The sequence below is a fragment of the Mustela lutreola genome, chromosome 8 (genome assembly GCF_030435805.1).
Source record: "Mustela lutreola isolate mMusLut2 chromosome 8, mMusLut2.pri, whole genome shotgun sequence".
In the NCBI taxonomy this organism is placed as follows: Eukaryota; Metazoa; Chordata; class Mammalia; order Carnivora; family Mustelidae; genus Mustela; species Mustela lutreola.
In genome coordinates, this window is record NC_081297.1 from 59,474,650 (window position 1) to 59,496,679 (window position 22,030).

The 22,030-nt window shown below is 34.9% G+C and overlaps 1 protein-coding gene and 1 pseudogene across 1 annotated transcript; both read left to right on the top strand.

Moving 5' to 3' along the window:
* The first annotated feature begins 5,428 nt into the window (after positions 1 to 5,428).
* Positions 5,429 to 6,345, top strand: LOC131838832 (olfactory receptor 6C3-like; annotated as a pseudogene).
* A 6,373-nt stretch (positions 6,346 to 12,718) lies between these two features.
* Positions 12,719 to 13,690, top strand: LOC131837876 (olfactory receptor 6C6-like). The gene has a single exon (XM_059183536.1). It carries the CDS (start codon positions 12,752 to 12,754, stop codon positions 13,688 to 13,690), a length of 939 nt encoding a protein of 312 aa, XP_059039519.1. The 5' UTR covers positions 12,719 to 12,751.
* The last annotated feature ends 8,340 nt before the right edge of the window (positions 13,691 to 22,030 follow it).

The window sequence follows — 22,030 nt, forward strand, 5'->3', positions numbered from 1 at the left end:
ATGAGTGAGATCATATGCTGTCTTTCTCTGATTGACTTACTTTGCTTAGAATAATAACCTCTTGTTCCATCCATGTCATTACAAATGGCAAGATTTTATGTTTTTTGATAAGTAGTATTCCATAGTATAAATGCACCACGTGTTCTTTATCCAATTATCTCTTGATGGACATTTGGGATCCTTCCATAGTTGGGTTATTGTGGATATTGCTGTTTTAAACATTAGGGTACAGGTGCCCCTTCGGATCACTACATTTGTATCTTTGGAGATAAATGCTTAGTCGTGCAATTGCTGGGTTATAGGGTACCTCTATTTTTAACTTTTTGAAGAACCTCCATACTATATTCCAGAGTGGCTACACCAGCTTACATTCGCACAAACAGTGTAAGAGGGTTCCCCATTCTCTATCTTCCCTAACATCTGTCATTCCTGAATGGTTAATTTTAGCAATTCTGACTGCTGTATATGGTATCTCATTGTGGTTTTGAATTGTATTTTCCTGATGCTGAGTGATGTGAAGCATTTTCTCATGTGTCTGTTGGCTATTTTACAGTCTTCTTTAGGGAAATGTTGATTTGTGTCCTCTCTCCATTTCTTGATTGGATTATTTGTTTTTTTGGTGTGAGTATGATTACTTCTTTATAGATTTTGGATACAAGCCCTTTATCTGTTAAGATATTTGCAAAAGATTTTCTCCCATTCTGTAGGTTCTCTTTCAGTTTTGTTGACTGTTTCCTTTCTTGTGCAAAAGCTTTTTATCTGGATGAAGTCCCAAGAGTTTATTTTTGCCATTGACTCTCTTAGCCTTTGGAGAGTTGTTCAGCAGGAAGTTGTGGTGGCTGAGGTCACAGCGGTTGCTGACTGTGTTCTCCTTAAGGATTTTGATCGATTCTGTCTTACATCCAAGTCTTTCATCCATTTTGAGTCTGTGTATGGTGTGAGAAAATGGTCCAATTTCATTCTTCTGCATGTGGCTGTCCAATTTTCCCAACAGCATTTGTTGAAAAGACTTTTTCAACGAAAGTCTTTTTGCCACTGGATATTCTTTCCTGCTTTGTCAAAGATTAGTTGATCATAGAGTTGAGGGTCCATTTCTGAGTTTTCTATTCTCTTCCAATAGTCAGTAGCATCCAAAAGACTACATGTGTCTGTTTTTGTGCCACTACCATAGCATCTGAATGATTACAGATTTGTAATATAGGTTTTCTTTTACAACATTCTTTTGGCTATTCAGGGTCTTTTTTGGTTCCATATTTATATTAAGATTTTTTTTCTACCTCTGTGAAAAAAGTTTATGGTATTTTGGTAGAGATTGCATTGAATGTGTAGATTGCTCTAGGTAGCATAGACATTTTAACAATACTTATTCTTCCATTTCATGAGCATGGGGTGTTTTTCCATTTCTTTGTGTTATTTTCCTCAATTTTTTTCATGAGTACTCCATAGTTTTCTGAGTAAAGTTCCTTTGCCTGTTGGTTAGGTTTACTCCTACGTATCTTATGGTTCTTGGTGCAATTGTAAATGAGATCCACTCCTTAAATTCTCTTCCTTCTTTCTCATTGTTAGTGTATAAAATTCAACTGTTTTCTGTGCATTTATTTTATATCCTGCCACTCAGATTTCCTGCATGAGTTCTGGTAATTTGAGGGTGGAGTCTTTTGGGGTCTCCACATTGAGTATCAACCCATCTATGAAGAGTAAGAGTCTGACCTTTTTTGCCAGTTAGGATGTCCTTTGTTTCTTTTGTTGTCTAATTGCTGAAACTAGGACATCTAGTACTACGTTGAACAATAGTGGTGAGAGAGGTCATCCCTGCCATGTTCCTGACCCTAGGGGAAAAACTGTCAGTTTTCCCCCATTGAGAATGATATTTGTCTGGGCTTTCTGTATATGGCTTCTATGATATTGAGGTACGTTCCCTCTATCCCTATACTGTGAAGTGTTTTAATCAAGAAAGCATTCTTTACTTTATCAAATACTTTTTCTGCATTATGAGGCTCATACAGTTCTTGTCCTTTCTTTTATAAATGTAGTATATCATGTTGATTGATTTGTAGATGTTGAACACACTTGCAGATCAGGAAAAAATCTCACTTTGTTGAGGTGAATTACCCTTTTAATGCACTTTTGGATGCTATTGGCTAGTAATTTGGTGAGAATTATTGCATCCGTGTTTATCAGGGATATTGATGTGTAATTCTCCTTTTTGTTAGGGTCTTTCTCTGATTTGGGGATCAAGGTAATCCTGGCCTCATAGGAAAAGTTTGGAAGTTTTCCTTTCATTTCTATTTTTTGAACAAGCTTCAGAAGAATAGGCTTTATTTCAGAAGAATAGTATTTCTTCAAGTGTTCAGTAGAAGTCCCCTAGAAAACCATCCAGTACTGGACCCTTGTTTGTTGTGAGATTTTTGATTACTGCTTCAATTACCTTGCTGGCTATGGGTCTGTTCAGTTTCTTCCTGTTCCAGTTTTAGTAGGAGATACATTTCTAAGAATGCATCTATTTCTTCCTCATTGCCTAATTTATTGGCATATAGTTGCTCCTCAAGTGTTCTTATAATTGTATTTCTTTAGTGTTGGTTGAGATCTCTCTCTTTCATTCAAGATTTTATTTATCTGGGTCATTTCTCCTTCTTTTTGATAAATCTGGTCAGGGGCTTATCAATCTTATTAATTTTTTCAAAGAACCAGGTGCAAGTTTTGCTGATCTACTGTACTGCTCTTTTGGTTTCTACTTCATTGATTTCTGCTGTAATCTTTATTAATTTTATTCTCCTCATGGGTTTAGGCTTTATTTTCTGTTCTTTTCCCAACAAGTTTAGGTGTAGAGTCAATTGTCTATTTGAGAACTTTCATGTTTCTTGAGAAAGGCTTGTATTGCTATATACTAGATTCTTGGTGTAATGAAAGACACCACCCCCCTGTCGTTAACTAATTAACTGCTCTTTTGTTGTGTAAGAGTACCCCTCCTCCCCTTGCAATAAAAAGACCCTTCCCCCAGGGTTGAATTCAATGTAACTGCTCTTTTGCCTTTCTGTAACCGCTTGGCTTTTAGGGCATGACACTTGTCTGCTGTTTGAACAAGATACCTTCTCCTAATAGCCGAGGCATGGTCACGCAGGCAAGGGGGCTGCATGGTCACGTAGGTCACATGGACAGGGGGCTGCATAGTCACGTAGACAGGATGTCTTTCTGCTGAGTAATAAGGTCTAACTTCCCCTCTTTGTTTCCCCTTCCCGCCTTTTTCTTCACGCGCGGGGGTCTTCCAAAGCCAATTCACTAACACCAAGTATGCCTTTTTTCAAATGTTCAAATTGTCAGCCAATCGGCCCTGTCCCATCTGGGACTTGTATGTACCTGTCTATAAAAATCCTGCACCACCCCAGCCTGGTGTGCTCAGCTAGCAGGAGCTGCTGACCACCCGCAGGCGCCCGCGCTACAATAAAGAACCTCTTGCTGTTTGCATCCTGTGGCAGTGTTGAATTCTTGGGTAAAGGAATCCGCGGGTCTTTCAGTATCAGTTTGCTGCCTATTTGTTAGAAGAAAGTGCATCCTAAAATTGTAAAAAAGAAATATATATATACATATATATGTGTATATATATATATGTGTGTGTGTGTATATATATATATACACACACACACTGTGTGTATATATATATATACACACAAAATAAAATTAAATATAATAAAAGGATAGAATGTAAGTGTGAAAATGAACATTAAAAAGATTTTTTAAAAAAGAGTTGTAAGGGGTGCATGGGTGGCTCAGTGGGTTAAGTCTCTGCCTTCAGCACAGGTTATGATCCCAGGGTCCTGGGATTGAGCCCTGCATTGACCTCTCTGCTTGGCAGGGAGCCTGCTTTCTCCCTCTCTCTGCCCGCCTCTCTGCCTACTTGTGATCTCTGTCTGTCAAATAAATAAATAAAGTTCTTAAAATAAAGAGTTGACAAAATAAGAAATTGGTTGAACAGGGAAGGAGAAAAAATTAAAATTGAAAGATAAAAGAATTTGGGGGAAAAACCATGAATTCTATATATTGTTTTCACCAAGCACTGGAGTTTTGCAATTTCCTATAATCTGTAAACCTGGTCTGAGCCAGATGTCCTTGCTGATCTTTCTGAGATCACTGATTCTCCAGTGTATTTGCCCCAGACAGACTGGTGCTGCCCCTGCCAAGGGATCAGGTTAAGTAATCTACTCTGATTGCTCCCTGTGCCTTTTGTTCCCTGAAGGCTTTCCTTGCCTCTTTAGAGGATATAAATGGAAATGGAAGCCTCCCAGTCTCCATCCACAGAGACTAAAGAAAAGGGCCCCACTCCTCAGTGTGCCCTCAGATAAAAGTACTCAATCACTCCCATCAACCTGGTCTCCATCCACTCTTAGTGCTCACCCACCCTATGAGAGTGCATTTCTATCCAAGGCATGTAACCCCATTTGGAGTCTCCAAACCCTGAAGACCCCTGTGGCTCACACTCACGCCACTCCTTCCACAGGTGGAAAGGGGGTCTCACAATAGTTCTGCCTTTTGGTGGGCCCCTGCTTGAAGGTGGTGGGTCAGCCATACTGTTTTTCATGGTATATGGCAACCTGACCTGAGAGTCCATTCCTGGGCTCACTGATTGTAGCCAGCTTCCCTGCTCTGATGACTGGGAACACTGCCACATCCTGGCCTTCTTGTGACTCTGGGGATCCTGAGACCACACTGTGCCACCTTTCAGACAGGGATGGCCCCCCAATGGAGCAGACTTCTAAAAGTTCTGATTTTAGGCTCTCTGTTTTATCGTTTTCCAGTAGCTGACTGATGAAGTCTCTTTCACTCCTCAGTTTATCAACCCATAGATCACCTCAGATTCACTTCACATTTCTTACCTTGCAGAAATTGGTCACTTTCCTATTTGTAGAGTTACAGCTTTTCTTTTCTTAGATCTCCAGTTGAGTTCACATGTTTTCAGAATGCTTTGAATGCTATCTAGCTGAATTCCTGGGGCCAGACAAAAACTAATGTCTCCTACTCATCCACCACCTTGGACTATCTAAAATACAATACTGTTAACTTTAAGCAAAGTTTAGTACAGAAAACACTGTTCCTCAACAATATTCATCTTCATCTTCAAAGTCTTTGGTACTTATTTACCATACAGAACTGAACTCCTGCCAGTTAAAAGCAATTCCCCATTGCCCACTCTGATCCATCCCAAAGTATCCCAAAGTACACACAGAGGATGTGTAAAATATTTATGCTTTAACAGGCTGAGTGGATATTGTGAAACTGCACACAGGAAAAAAGTTCCATTGCTTCATTTCATTGAAGCTAATAGGAACTCTTAAATTTTCAATTCCTTTACTGTTCATACACTCTTTCTTTCTGTCTTGTTTCTCAACAGATTTTGCTTAAAGAAAATTAAAAGCAGTAGGAGAAAACATACATGATTACAGAGTTCATTCTCTTGGGCATCTCAGATGACCCACAGCTTCAGGTTATAATCTTTATCTTTTTATTTATGGCTTATGTATTAAGTGTCACTGGAAACCTAACCAGCATCATCCTCACCTTGATTGTCATCTCAAGACTCCTATGTATTACTTCCTTCAGAATTTCTCCTTCTTAGAAATTACATTCACCTGTGTCTCTACCTCAAGATTTTTGGGGGCAATCATTACAAATATCAAGATCATTTCCTATAATAATTGTTTAGCTCAGCTATTTTTCTTCATCTTCATAGGTCTTTCTGAATTTTTTCTTCTCACTGCCATGTCTTTTGGTCATTACATTGCCATCTGCAAGTCTCTTCATTACACCACCATCATGAGCAAAAAATCTTCACACTGCTTGTCTTTGGGTCCTGGCTAGGAGGATTTCTTAACATTTTCCCACCACTCATGCTCATCCTCCAGCTAGATTTCTGTGCTTCCAAGTAATTGATCATTTCTCTTGTGACTATTTCCCCATCCTACAACTCTCGTGCTCAGATATGTGGCTTTTGGAGAGGATTGCCTTTATTACACTTTTGTCACTCTGCTCTTCACTTTGGCATTAGTGATTCTCTCCTACCTGTGCATCCTTAGCACGATCCTGAGAATCCCATCTGCTAGTCAGAGGAAAAAGGCTTTCTCCACATGCTCCTCTCACATGATTGTCATTTCCATCTCTTATGGGAGCCGTATATTCATGTATGTCAAGCCTTCAGCAAAAGAAAGAGCATCACTGACCAAAGGAGTAGCTATTCTCAATACCTCAACTGCCGCCATGTTGAACCCTTTTATTTATACCCTGAGATATCAGCAAGTAAAACAAGCTTTCAGAAACTTGCTTCATAAAGTACTGCTTTCTAGAAAAAAATGAAAGTATGCATTAACACGAATGGATGTCATTGTGAAGATCCAATAAAGGGCAAATAAAATTTCAACTTCTAGAGTATCTTCTAATATCCATCTCCCAAATACTTGCTATGATGTGCTCATTTCCTTAAGCTTTATTTTTAACCTAAAGTAACTTTGTTGTGTGTTTCTTTCAAATCCTCTATAGGTTCCATTTCCTCATTGATTTGTAAGACGAAATCAGACATCTGTGGCTATACAACAATAATCATTTTCCTGATTGTCCTAAATAATATAAATACTTATTTTTACTGTAAAGACTTGAGTAAACACTCTTTTCATGGATTTATTCTAAAATCTGTTCCATTACTATATTGCATTTCTTACTTTTTCTTACATTTTCTTTCTTAAAGCTATAAAAAGTATGAAATAAATTATCCAACAATCATATTTTATGCACACAAACTGCAGTATCTGTCTAGTTCTTCATGCTCAGTTGAGTGTTTATTTTACTACTTATAAATTGTTTAAAAGTCATACATCTATTCCTTTCTAGCTATGCTCAAGGTATGTGTTATGTCTTTTTCATGTACTACCCTTATTTAACTGTATTATTATTATTATGTAAGATTTTAGGGGCTCCTGGGTGACTTGGTTGGTTAAGTTGCTGCCTTCGGCTCAGGTCATGATCCCAGTGTCCTGGGATCGAGCCTAGCATCAGACCCTTGCTCAGAAGGAAGCCTGCTCCTCTGCCTGCTGCTCCCCATGCTTATGATCTCTTTGTGTCAAATATATAAATAAAAGTTTTAAAAATAATAAAAAAATAAAAATAAATATTTTATTTTTTTTTATTTGAGAAAGAGAGAGAGCATGAACAGGGGAAGAAGAGGGTTTGAGGGAAAGGGATAAGCAGATATCCTGCTGAGTGGGGAGTCTAATGTCGGTCTCAATTCCAGGACCCTGAGATCATCACCTGAACTGAAGTCCGACACTTAACCAATGGAGCCACCAGGCTTCCCAAATCTGTATTATCTGTTTAAATATGTAACAGATGGAGAGGTAGGCAGTCACCATTACACCTATGCCACATGAGTGTTTGATAGGAATTTCATAAATAATAATATCTCTGCTGGGGTGCCTGGATGGCTCAGTGGGTTAAAGCCTCTGCCTTTGGTTCAGGTCATAACCCAGGATCCTGGGGTCTAACCATGCATCAGGCTTTCTGCTCAACGGGGAGCCTGCTTCCTCCTCTCTCTCTCTGCCTGCCTGCCTCTCTGCCTACTTGTGATCTGTCTGTCAAATAAATAAATAAAATCTTTAAAAATAATAATAATAATATATCTTCTCTAGAGAACAATTTACTAGGTATGTCCTAAATAATATTGTGTTTAATCTTCACAGCTATATGGTAACATAGACCGATTATCTTTGTTATAGATATGCAAAGTGATGCTTGGAAAGGTTGAGTAATTTGCCTTAGATCTTGAGGTATAACAGCCAATGTGGTAACTGGTTTGTAAAACAAGACAGACAAAAAGTTGTGTTTATTTCATGCATATTTAAAATTGTGGGAACCTGAAAAAATCTGTAGCTTTTACTTAGGACCTGCACAATTTTATTGGTGTTTTACACTTTTACACATTATATCATTTGGGCATGATTATATTACTATAGTCTAGTCGGGGAAGGTACTAATTCTTAATATTATACTTGGCAAATACATTAAAATTCTAATCAAACAAAACAAGAAGCTTTTCAAGGTCCATTGCTGGTGAGCAACAGAGTGGGAAAGAAAAGATGTATGAAGTATTAGCAGTTTTATAGTACCAAACTTTCTTATGGAAGACAGATTAAAAATATTAAGCAAACAATGGAACCACATATGATAATTCTCTTTCTGTGACTGACTTATTTCACCTAGCATAATACCCTTTACTTCTATCTATGTCATGCAAATGGTAGGTATTCATTCTTTCTGAAGGCTCTTAACTCTAGGAAACAAATTGTGGGTTGCAGAAAGGAGGGGGGATGGGAGGATGGGATAACTGGAGGATGGGCATTAAAGTGTGCATGTGATGGATGAGCACTGGTTGTTATAGGCAAATAATGAATCATTAAACATTACCTCAAAACTAATGATACGCTACTATATGTTGGCTAATTGAATTTAAATTAAAAACAAGAATGGACTTAGTACTATATAGTAGATTACCAGATTTAAACATTGGCATGGGGAAGTAGCACATTCAGTAGAGATATGCATTAGGAACTAGATGTTTGGTTGTTAATCTCTGAAAAATATTGTCAAGGGAAGCAAACTTTACCTAGTGTGGTTTTTTACTTGGTGGTGTTGTTGTTGTTGTTTTTCCTGTCTCACTGGACACTGTCCCTGAGATTCCTTTTCAAATTCAGTACTAATGTATATGATCTTTTATATTTTTTAGTGTTTTATGAGCAGTCCTGCTCTAGCAATTTTGATTCACTGAAATATTTCCAGTGATACAGGAGCAGAGAGAACATATAAAATAATAAGTAACTTATGCTACATAAAATCTGTGTAGAAACCATACCAGACACTTTCAAAACATCTTCTGATTTTTTTTCCCCTCTTAGATTCACCTTTGTTGCACCTCAAAGGTTTAAACCATTGGGTTTTCATTTTCACTGTTTCCATGTTTTTTTTTTTTTATTTCTATGTGTTATCTTTGTTGACCATTTATTGTTTAGTAACACATTATTTAACCTCCATGTATTTCTGTTCTTTCCACTTTTTTTTTCCTTGTGGTTGATTTGTAGTTTATAGTGTTGTGGTCTAGTGTCACAGCATTGTGGTATGACTTTGATTTTTTTTAATTTGTTGAGGCTTCTTTTGTGGCCTAACCTGTGATCTATACCAGAGAGTAGTCAGTGTGCACTTGAAAAGAATGTGTATTTTGCTGTTTTAGGCTGGAATAATCTGAATAGAACTGCTAAACTCATCTGGGCCATCCAATGTGTCATCAATGCTATTGTTTCCTTGTTTGTTTTTTTTTTTCATATATTTGCTCCTTTCTCACTCTCTGTACTCAAAGAAATATATATTGTTCATTTATCATGCAAATGGATGTGGAAAGAAAGCTGGGGTAACAATACTTATATCAGATAAAATAGACTTTAATACCAATACTGTAAAAAGAGGCAAATTATGCTAAATAATTACACCAGGAACAATCCAACAAGAAAATATAACAATTGTAAGTATTTATGTACCCAACATGGGACACCAAATACACAAAGCAGTTAATAACAAACATAAAGGTACTAATCAATAATAATACAATAATAGTAGGCGACTTTCACACCCTATTTACATGAATGGATAAATCATATGGACAGAAACAAGCTCAATTACAATTACACCAAAAATAAAAAAATACTTAAAAAAAAAAAATAAAACTCACCAATGAGATCAAAGACCTGTACTCTAAAAACTGTAAAACACCGATGAAAGGAATTGAAGATGATACAACCATATGGCAAGGTATTCTATGCTCATGGGCTGGAAGAACAAATATTGTTAAAATGTTCATACTACCCAAAGCAATCTCTATCAAAATACTAACAGCATGTTTCACAAAACTACACCAAGCAACTCTAAAATTTGTTTTAGATAGGGGTGCCACCAAAATCACAAACCCAAATAACCAAAGCAAGTTGAAAACAAACAAAATTGGAGTTATCACAATTCTGGACTTCAAGTTATATAACAAAGCTATAAATCAAAACAGTATGGTATTGGCAGGAAAGTAGACACAGATCAATGGAACAGAATAAAAAGTCCAGAAATAAACCCATGATAAAATTACTCTTTGACAAAGAAGGCAAAAGTAAGCTGTGAGAGGACAGTCTTTTTCACCAATGGAGTTGGAAAAACTGGAAAGCTAAATGCAGAAAAAAGAAACTGGACCATTTTCTTATATCAAACACAAAAACAAATTCAAAAGGAAACTTTGTGCATTATTGGTGGAAATACAAATTGATACAACCACTGTTGAAGAAAATATGAGGCTTCCTAAAAACTTAAAATAAAGCTACTCTATGATCTATTAATTCCACGACTGAGCATTTACCCAAAGAATATGAAAATAGTAATTTAAAAGATTTGTGCACTCTGATTTTGAAGCATTATTTACAATGGCTAAAATATAGAAGCAGCTCAAGTGTGCATATAGAGAAGGGGACAAAGATCACACTTACCTTGAAGAGCACTGCATAATATACAGAAATAATGAATCACTCCATTGTACACCTGAAACTAATATAAAACTGTAGGTAGTCTATACTGGATTCAAATTTTTTAAAAATGTACTTAGAGTTAATTTAAGGAAGAAAAAAAAATTTCCATCAATATTCTTGAAGTTAAGGAGACTACAAAATTTTCCAAATTAAAGGAAACTAAAACATTATGGTAATTAAATTAACATATATATCTAAATTGTATTATTTTCCATTAAAAAAACTTTTAGTCACCGGTGAAACTTAAATAGAATTGGAGAAGTATGTTAATAATCTATGAATGTTAATGCCCTGATACTAATGGCTATATCATGCTTATCTAGTAGAATATTCTTTTTTGTTATTAACACATACTATTATATTGAATAGCAGATAGATCAACAAATGATCCAGGAATAAATGATCTTCATGGTTATTTGTTGGTTTTCTTCTTTATATTTTATATCAAAATATTAAAAATAGCAAAATATTAAGTATTGCCCTATACCTCCAATTTGGGGCATAGTTAATTCACTAGTTAATGAAATCCCACTATTGACTGTGGAAGCAAGTGAATGGTTTCCATTTGGGCTCAATCCTCTTAATGTGTAGAAATGGTCATACTGTCCCAGGGTACTGGAATATCTGAAATTCTTGTTGGCATTAAGTATAGGGTTTAAATTACTTCTAGTTCTCTTTTGGGAGAATATGTTTTGTAGTTAAAGAAATTCACTTTTGTGCTTAAGGCATTTCACAGTAGCTTTTATTTCCTTCCTTTTTTGTTTGTTTTGGTTGTTGTGTTATTTTTCACATAACTGATATTCCTGATATGAGTCTCGAGGGGGCATTTCTTTTTCTTTCTTCTTCTTCTTCTTCTTCTTCTTTTTAAATTAATCCCATGTGTATCCTTTGAGCAAAGTAATAAAACTGTTCCTTTTGTTAGTGCATAATTTGAAGCAAGAATTCTTTGTTACAAAATTTGGGTTCCTTTTGTATGAAGGATTTCCCCAAATCACTTTTCATTTAGAGCATTATATTTTCACTTAGTATTTTTATAGAGACATTTACATTAATCTTAATATATAAGAAAAAAGACAGAAAATCAATCTCATCCAGCCTGAAAGAGGATTCTAATTATTTGTAATACATGGGTTGTGTCATTTTAATGACCATCAGTGAGAGTGAAAGTTATTAGCAGATTAATATAATTTCCAGAATGCATATATGTTTTTAGAACCTTTCTGCAGAAATGCTTTGGAATTAACTTTCCTCTTAAGCTATTGAATTTTTTGTAATATTATTAGAGATGGAATATTCATCATTTACTTTTGACCCCTGTTTCTACCATATTCCCATAAGGGAAAAATTATATCAATGTATTCTAGATATGGTAAGTCACTTATAATTTGTAGTAAATATATAGATCATAAATGAAAGCATTGCCACAAGTGAAAGCCAAGTAATATCCATTGACTTTTGAACTGTCATTTACTCTTCCATTTTTATGTAGATGTAACAGTCAAAACCTCATGATTAAATGCAACTGCTGAGAAGACTGATGTATTTGACATGAATGAAAAATAATAATTAAGTGAAATGAGATAAAGGAACAATGGGGAAGTACTGCATCAGGACAAAATAATGGTATATATCTGAATATTTCAATCATAGAAATAGAATGTAACTGTCATTACTTCCATATTTCACAAATTTTTAAGTGTTTTAATGAGCTAAGAATTTTTGAAGAGCAAATTACATATAGATATTGGTATTAATTTTCTGGATGTAATGAGAAGTTTTTCAATGATTTTTAAGCTATACATAGAAAATATACTTAAGGTCAAGCTTTTGTTCTATAGACCTAAAAGAGAATTTACCTCATTTGGAAATAATCAGCTAAAATTTAAATGATCTTTCAAGTTCAAATAGGGAAAAAGAAAAAGTTTAGTAGTGTTCTTATCATAACTCTCACAGCAGCAATCAGTTAGATTGACCTAGGCTAATACAGTTTTAAGTATCATCTATCCTGTTAAATTAGATCAATTTTTTAAACTTCTTTACATTTCTGACTACATTTTCTTTTTTTTTTTTTCCTGCCAGTAGCTTTTGTAAAAATCTTCTTTTTTCCAATTCTGAAGTTGTCTTCCTATCTGTATTTAATAGTACTCGGGTCTAAAATGAGGAATCAGTCAAGAGAGATCGAATTCATTCTCCTAGGATTGACTGATGACCCACAATTGCAAATTGTGATTTTTATATTTTTCTTCATAAACTATGTGTTGAGTGTGCTGGGGAACTTAACCATCATCCTTCTTACCTTGCTAGATCCCCGCCTCAAGACTCCCATGTATTTTTTCCTCCGAAATTTCTCCTTCTTGGAAGCTTCATTGACAACAGTCTGTATTCCCAGATACCTGATAAGCATCATGACTGAAAACAAAATAATTTCCTACAATAGTTGTGCATCTCAGTTATTCTTTTTCCTCTTGTTAGAAATTACAGAATTTTACCTACTGGCTGCCATGTCTTTTGATCGGTATGTAGCAATCTGCAAACCTCTACATTACCCCATCATTATGAACAACAAAGTGTGTTACCAACTACTATTCAGTTCATGGACGGTTGGCTTTCTGCTTTCGTTTCCACCATTGGCCTCAGGACTGACGCTGGATTTTTGTGCTTCCAAAGTAATTGATCATTTCATGTGTGACACTTCCCCTGTGCTTCAGCTTTCCTGCACTGACACTCATTTATTGGAATTACTTTCATTTGTCTTATCTCTTATAAATCTCCTAGTCACGTTGCTGTTACTGGTTCTTTCTTACACATATATTATCAAGACCATTCTAAAAATCCCCTCTGCTCAGAAAAGAACAAAGGCTTTTTCTACTTGTTCTTCTCATATGATTGTAGTCTCCCTTACTTATGGTAGCTGTATCTTTAATTACATAAAGCCAACAGCAAAGGAAAGAGTGACTTTATCCAAAGGTGTAAGTGTCATTTATACCTCGGTTGCCCCTTTATTAAACCCTTTCATTTATACTCTCAGAAACCAGCAAGTGAAACAAGCTTTCAAGGACACACTCCAAAAGATTTTCTCTTTTTTCAAAAAATGAAGAGGAAATTTAATTTTAAAACCTTGAAAAAGAAAGTAAATAAACATTTTGACTCATCTTATAAGTTTACTTATTCTGTCCTTTAATTAGTTCACCTCATAATATTTTTTCACCTTACAACATTTTATCCAAACATTTCAGCACAGTGCATCTTTTCCTTCCTACTTCTCTTTATGATTAGATGCATTCCTTTCTGTGTTATAGTAGAGTATTATCTTGAGTTATCAATACAAATGTGAAATTTCTTTTATTCTACAAAACATGGTACTGACTTCCTCAAAAAATGATTTTAAATAGATATGCATCATTAGAATTTTAAAGAATAATACAGACATCAATATAACAATATACACTACTGGAACTCTAAGAAGTTCTTCAAATGTGACTCACCTGTTTCAACATGGAAAGAAAAAAAGGGAGGCTTCAAGTCATAAAAAGCTCATATGTTCTAAAATGTAGCAGGATGTTATCTGGTAGGTTTAGAGACCTGAAAATGTGAAATGACTAAGAGTCACACACATGATTTGTTAATCACACACACACAAGTCAATGTTCGCACTCATAAAATGTCTTTTCAGTTTACCTGGAGTACAATATAGAAACATGGATAGTAGGTGATTCTAATGCAGGTGGCACTTTTGAGAGTTTTCTTTTTTAATATAAAAACCTATGCAAGCAGATTTTTACCTTATAAAGACACTATGTTAAATGTGTTGAGGATGGGTTTTTGGAATTGGCATCTAGGAGGCAAGTTGGAAGGCTTATATTTTAAACTAAATGAGTTATTTGAGTGTTGAAATGTAATAATGTCAATGAATCTGAAACTCCAGTAAATGGTTCCAGAGATATTTGAAAAAAAAAAAAAAAAAAGAAAGAAAAGAAAAGAAAGGAATGGTTGGACATTTGGTCATATGGGATCACTGAAAAAATATTTAAAAAATGATTTGGGTTTCCTTTCACCTTCCCTTCTGCCCACTCCTGCACGTACTCACTCATACTTAAAATGCTTTTAAAGAAGTGAGTATTACCGGTATCCTGTCAGATAAAATAATAAAAATAAAAATGGATGTGCAAAGAAATCCATGAATTATAATGCATTCTCTATTGGATATAATGTGCCATCAGAGAAATATGAGTGAAAAAGAGTACTTAATACTGTAATCCTATCCATGTGGCCCTGAGAAGAAAACAATTTAGGCTCAGGTTTGTGTTCTGATTTGTTTTACTATTTTAAGCCAACACTCTTTTTTGTTTTTAAAGATTTTATTTATTTGAGAGAGAGAGAGTGAGAGATCTGCAGAAGGAAAAGGATGAGAAGACTCCTGTGGGGTTAGATCCCGGAGCCAAAGGGAGACACTTAACTGCTGAACCACCCAGACACCCCTTAAGCCAACACTGTTAACCATCTTCCTTTCTAAGGCAATTATAAGGGAATAAGTTTGTGTTATTATATTCAAGGCCCTCAAAGCTTTCCAATAAGCACTTTAAAAATTATTTGACCCTTATTAGATTTGGTTTTTATTTTTCTCAATCTTTGGGTTGTCATTTCAGTTTCTTTTTTTTTTTTTTTTTTTTTTTTTTTTTTAGTTTCTTGATAGTGTCCTTAGTTCATAAAATGTTTAGTTTTGATGAAGTAAATTTTTTTTTGTTTTTTATTTCCTTGCTTGTGCTTCTGGTGTCATATATAAAACATCATTGCTTAATCCAAAGATCTCACAATTGTAAATATTCATGCTCCCAGCTTGGAAGCACCTGAATACATTAATAACAAACATAAAGAACCTCATTGATGATAATACAAAAATAATAGAGGACTTTAATACCACACTTAAAATAAGAGATGAATTGTGTAAGCAGCAAACTAACATGGAAACAATGGCTTTGAATGACACACTGGACGAAATGGACTTAATAGATATATTAAGAACGTTTCATCTTAAACAGCGGAGTACACTTTCTTCTCGAATGCACATAGAACATTCTCCAGAATACATCACATACTGGCTGACAAATCAGCCCTCAACAAGAACAAAAAGAATGAGATATTACCATAAATATTTTCAGATTACAGCACTATGAAACTGGAAATCAACCACAAGAAAAAATTCAAGAAGAACTCAATTACATGGAAATTAAAGAACACCCTACCAAAAAATAAATGGGTTAACCAGGAAATTAAAGATGAATTAACAAAATACACAAGGGACACCTGAATGGTTCAGTCAGTTGAGCATTCAACTCTTGATTTTGGCTCAGATCATAATCTCAGGATCCTGGAATCAAAACCCAAATCAGATTCCACAGTCAGCAGGGAATCGTTTGAGGATTCCCTCCCTCTCACTCTGCCTGACCCCCCTTGAAATAAACAAATGAATCTTAAAAAAAAGTATGGAAGGAAATGAAATTAAAGGTATGAAAGCCCAAAACCTTTAGGATGTATTAAAATCAGTTCTTAGAGGGAAGTGTATTACAGTATAGACTTACCTTGAGAAGCAAGAAAAGTCTCAAATATATGAAGGAACCTTACATCTAAAGGAGCTAAAAAAAAGCAACAGCAAATAGTGCCTAACAGTAGCAGAATGGACATAAAGATTAGAGCAGAAATAAATGGTATAAAAACAAATAAATGAAACTAAGAGCTGGTTCTTGGAAAGAATTGATAAACTGCTAGCCAGACTTACCAAAAAGAAAAGAGAAAGGATCCAAATAGATAAAATCATGAATAATAAAGGAGAGATCACAACCAACACCACAGAAAAAACAATTAGAACACCATGAAAAATTATGTGCCAACAAACTGGGTATCCTGGAAGAAATGGACAAAGTCATGAAAGTGGCTGAGTTGTGTTTTCCTTTAAAACTGTCAGTTTCATGTTAGTGACCTATAATAGTGAATATAAAACAAGTGGTTTTGGAACACAAATCACTTTGCTTACCATTGTAAAAAATAAAAATATTTTATCAAAAACACTATTCCAAAAGATATATGCACCCACCCTTACATTTTTTACGCCGTTATTTGTAACATCCAAGGTATGGAAGCAATCCAAGTGTATGTTGATGGATTAATAAAGAAGAAGATATGTGTGTGTGTGTGTGTGTGTGTGTGTGTGTTATACGCACACACACAATGGAATACTACTTGGCTATAGAAAGGGTGAGATCTTGCCATTTACAACTTTGATGAACATAGAGGACACTATGCCAAGTGAAATATACCAGATAGAGAAAGGCAAATACCATATGCTTTCATTTATAGTAGAATCAAAAAAGCAAAATGAACAAGTAAACCAGCAAACAAAGCAGAAACAGACCCATCAATACAGAGAAGTAATTGATGGTTGCCAGATGGGAGCTTTTGGGGCAATGGGCAAAATGGGTGAAGAGGATTGGGAAGTACAGACTTCTACTTATGGAATAAAAAGTCAGGGGAATAAAGGGTACAGCAGAGGGAATGTAGTCAATGCTATTGTAATCCTGCTGTGTAGTGACAGATGGAGTTTACTCTCATGGTGAACACAGCACAATGTATGTATAGACTTACTGAGTTGCAATGTTGTACACCTGTAGCATTGTGTGTCAGCAATATTCAACAAAAACAAACAAACAAACAAACAAAGTGTTATGGATGAATGAGTAGAAATGAATTGAATTGCCAAAGGGAAAAGACCATATGTGACTATGAACACCCTAAAGGAGAAGAAAAAGTTTGATTATTAAAACAAATAAGGAAAGAAAACCACAGGTATTCTGGAATGGAAAGGGTGAGGGTGGATGGGGTGAAGTAAAATTGCAGAAAAGGGTCAAATACTACTGTGCTTTGGCTAAAATTAGACTCTCATATTGAGGATACTAAGAAACCTTTTTTCTTTTTCCTGAAAAATAAGAAGTATTAATTTCTCAGACCCATGTTCTCTGAGCTAAAAACATTACTTGCAGGGGATACCATGGCTTTGATGCTCTAAGTGACTTAGTGTCCAAACTCTCATGTTGTCTCTAGCCTAATGATATTAGAGAAGTTGATTATTTATTTAAAATAAACAAAAACAAATTCATATCTTATATAAGAAAAAATTCTGGGTGGATTAAAGAAGCAAATGGGAAGAACAAAACCATATAAATAGTAAACATGAATGAATATTTACATGATTTTGAAGTTGGTGTAAAAAAGTGCTTTAAAAAGAATAGGTCACCATGAACTCATGATACAATTTTTTGAGTGGAAGCACCTCATAAATAAGGTAAGGAGAGGTTCTAAAAACTTGATTCAACAAAAGAAATTCACCATGAGTTTATATTCAAATGCATAAATATCTCCAACTAGTAAATGAGAAGGCATAACCCCCCAAAGTGAACAAGAGTTATGAATAAGCCATTCATGGATGCGAAATACAATTATTAAAATGTTGAATCTCTCTAAGTATTACGCAAACAGAAATAAGTGTGTCAGAGAAAGAAAAATACCATATAATTTTACTCATGTGTGAAATTTAAGGAAAAAAATGAGCAAAGGGGAAAAAAAAAAGAGGGAGAAAGAAACAAAGCAAGGAACAGACTCTTATAATACGGAACAAACATGGCTACCAGATGAGAGGTGAGTGGGTAGGGGGACGAGGTGAATAGGTGATGTGGATTAAGGAGTGCACTTGTGAAGAGCTCTGGGTTTTGTACAGAAGTTTTAAATCACTATAGTGTACACCTAAAACTAACACTACACTGTGTGTTAACTAACTGGAATTGAACTAAAAAACTATTTTGGAAAGATAAAAGTGTTGTAAACTTAAGTATAGAAGTACATGAGAATATTGCTGTGCTTAACTCATTGAAACTCCACTGTTCATAATCTTTCTTTCAAGCAACATCTTCTTTTATTAAGCTATAAGTGTATGTAAACGTAAGTGTAGAAGCATATGGAGATTGCCTTGTGCTTAAGTCATTGAAATGAACACTGTTTGATCCACCAGTCAAGTAAAATCTTCTTTTGTTACAATATATGTGTTTCTAAACATATGTATTGGAGCATATGGAATAGCCCTGTGCTTAACTCATTAAAACTACATTAGGTTAAAAAAAACAAAAAACAACAAAAAAAAAAACCTCTCTAACAATTGGAGAATATGAAATATAAAGGAGTCCATAACATTCATCTACTAAGAACTTCCTGTATCCTAACTAGTCTTTAAGTGCTTTCATTCATTATCTCCTTTAATCTTTACCATATCCTAGGAGGGAGGACGGTTGGTCTTCTCATTTTATGAGAAGAGTAATTGATGCTAAGACAGGTTGGATAAGTTTTGCAAGTCTACAAAGTTACTGGATCTCTTTAACCTCAAAATCTAGGCAATGTGATCTGTTCTTTATAATAGTGTCTTTATTATTAGGTGAGCTATGACATCATTTTTGCTTTTCCATTTTAAAAATGTGCAAATGATCTTTAATATCCATGATGGTTAGCATGCAAGGAAATGTCTTTATTCTTGTCTGTGGAAGAGAAATTCTAAAATATCTATCAAAATTTAGTACTCACTGGGATACCTGCGTGGCTTAGTGATTAAGCATCTGACTTTTAGCTCAGGTCATGATTACATCATGGTGGGATTCAGGCTCCTTGCGCAGGGGGAACCTGCTTCTCCATCTGTGAGCTGCTCCCCCTGTTTGTACTCTCACTCTCTCATTCTTTCTCTGAAAATAAATAAATAATATAATTTTAAAAAATTCAGTCCTCACATAAATGCTGTACACATACTTATATACTTGCAAATGAATGCATACAAATGACTTTAGCACTGCAGCTAATAATGTGCATTGGTACCAACCTGATTTCCTCAAATATAACCAACAATGAAACCACTTAATTATACAGAAATCTCCTCTGTTATTCTATGCAATTATAAATGGATGATAATTTGACCATGAATGATATCTACTGCACTTTGTTAACTAAAAAAAGGAAACTTACAGAATATTTTCTATAGTAAATATGTATTACCATATTATATAAGGAAAAAGACAAGTCTGAGTGTATGAATGTGACTGTGTGAGGGAATATATATATATATAAACATCTGACAGAAAGAAAACTCTGGTAGAATATACTATAAATATTTAATCCCAGTTATACTGAAAATGTGAGTGAGGATTGGTCAAAAATCAAAGGGCCATTCTATATTTCCCAAATACTACTGATTTGATACTTCAGTCTTTGACATTATTTTCTCATTACATTAGGCATATATTATCCTTAAATTTAAAATGAAATGCTAAAGTTTCAAGTACTCTTGAGGCTTTTCAAGATGTTAAAATGTTCTTTTGAATGGAGAAGATGATGAGATAGGAAGACCCTGAACACACCTCCTCCATAGATCACACCAAATTACACCTATTAGCAGTACAATTCCTCCTGAAGAAGAGCTAGGGTTGACTGAACAGCTTCTGAACAACCAAAGACAAAGAAAAAGGCAAGAGCACAGAATAAACAGGGAGACACAGTAAAAAAGGGAGCTCCCCCCACTCCTTTACTGGAAAAATAAGTGAGGAGGGATAGTACTGAGGGACTGGGAATAGATTCCTCTTTCCTTGGGCACAGAAAAAAAGCCACAGTTTTAAAAAACTGAAGAGTTGCAGGCACACTCTCTCCCCATCTATCCAAGAAGCAAAGACTAGAGTAGGATCTGGGTCCAGTGGCTTGAGACCTCAATGAGCAGTCCTTATGAAAATACCAAAGCATTGTTCACAAAAACAAATAATCCTAATATGTGTAGGGACCTACAGAAGACCCAAATAGCCAAAGAAATCCTGAGAAAAAAACAAAGCTGGAAGCATCCCAATCTGAGATTTCAAGATACACTACAAAGGTATAGTAATCAAAACAGTATGGTACTGGCACAAAACTAGAAACATAGATCAATACAAGAGAATAGAGACCTCAGAAGTAGAAGCTATGATTCTAAGGTCAATTAATCTATGACAATGGTGACAAGAAAATACAATGGGGAAAAAACAATATTTTCAAACAGCAGTGCTAGGAACCTGGACAGTTATATGTAAAACAATGAAGTTGGACCACTAACACCTCACATTCAATCTAAAAAAACATGATAAAATCAAAACAAAAAGGCAAACTCAAAATGGATTAAAAACCTAAATGTGTGACCTGGAACCATGAATACTCCTAGAAGAAATCACAGACAGTAATTTGTCTGACATCAACTATAGCAACATTTACTAGATATGTACCCTAAGGCAAGACAAACAAAAGCAAAAATAAATTATTGGGACTACATGAAAATAAAAAGTTGTTGCACAACAAAACAAAAATAATATGTACTGAAAGGGGGAAGATATTTGCAAATGATATACCTGATAAGGGGTTAATATCCCAAATACATGAAGAACTTACACAACTGAACACCAAAAAACCCAATCTCATTGAATGGGCAGAGGATCTGATAGACATCACTCCAAAGAAGACATATAGATGGCCAACAGACATATGAAAAAATGCTCATCATCACTCATTATCAGGGAAATAAAAATCAAAACCATGCTGGGATATCACCTTATACCAGTTAGAATGACTAAAATCAAAATGTCAAAAAGCAACACACGTTGACAAGCATGTGGAGAAAAAGGACCCAAATGTACTTGGTGAGAATCTAAATTGGTACAGCCATTGTGTAAAACATTATGGAATTTCCTCAAAAATTAAGAATAGGAATGCATTATGATCTAATGATTCCATACTGGGTATTTAGACATACCCCCTGGGAAAAAAAACAAACAAACAAACAGTAAATTGAAAAGATATTTGCACCACTATGTTTACTGCAGCATTATTTATAATAGAAGCCAACATTATTATAATAGAAATCAATATTACTAGAAAGATAGAAAGAGAAGAGGTGAGATATAGATGGATACATGAATTGTATGCAGCAATAAAAAAGGATGAGAGGTTTTTTTTGTTTGTTTGTTTTGTTTTGTTTTGTTTTGCAAAATGTGACAACATGGGAATACAAAGAGGGTATTATTCTATGTGAAATAACTCTGAGAAGGACAAATACTATATGATTCTCCTTATAAGTGATTTCTTTAAAAAAAGATAATAAATAAACAGAAAGCAGAATCAGATGTGTAAATATGGAGAACAAACTGATGGTTACCAGAGGAGAGGTGGGTGAGGGGTTGGGTAAAATGGGTGAAGGGAGAGGAAGATATAGGCTTTCAGTTATGGAATGAATAAGTCATAGGAGTAAAACACACAACAGAAGGAATACTATCTATGATACTATAATACCAGTGTAACGGGATAGATGTAGTTACACTTGTGGTGAACATAGC

Coding starts and splice junctions, on each gene's coding strand:
- LOC131837876 (XM_059183536.1), top strand. CDS start 12,752: ATGAGGAATCAGTCAAGAGAGATCGAATTCATTCTCCTAGGATTGACT.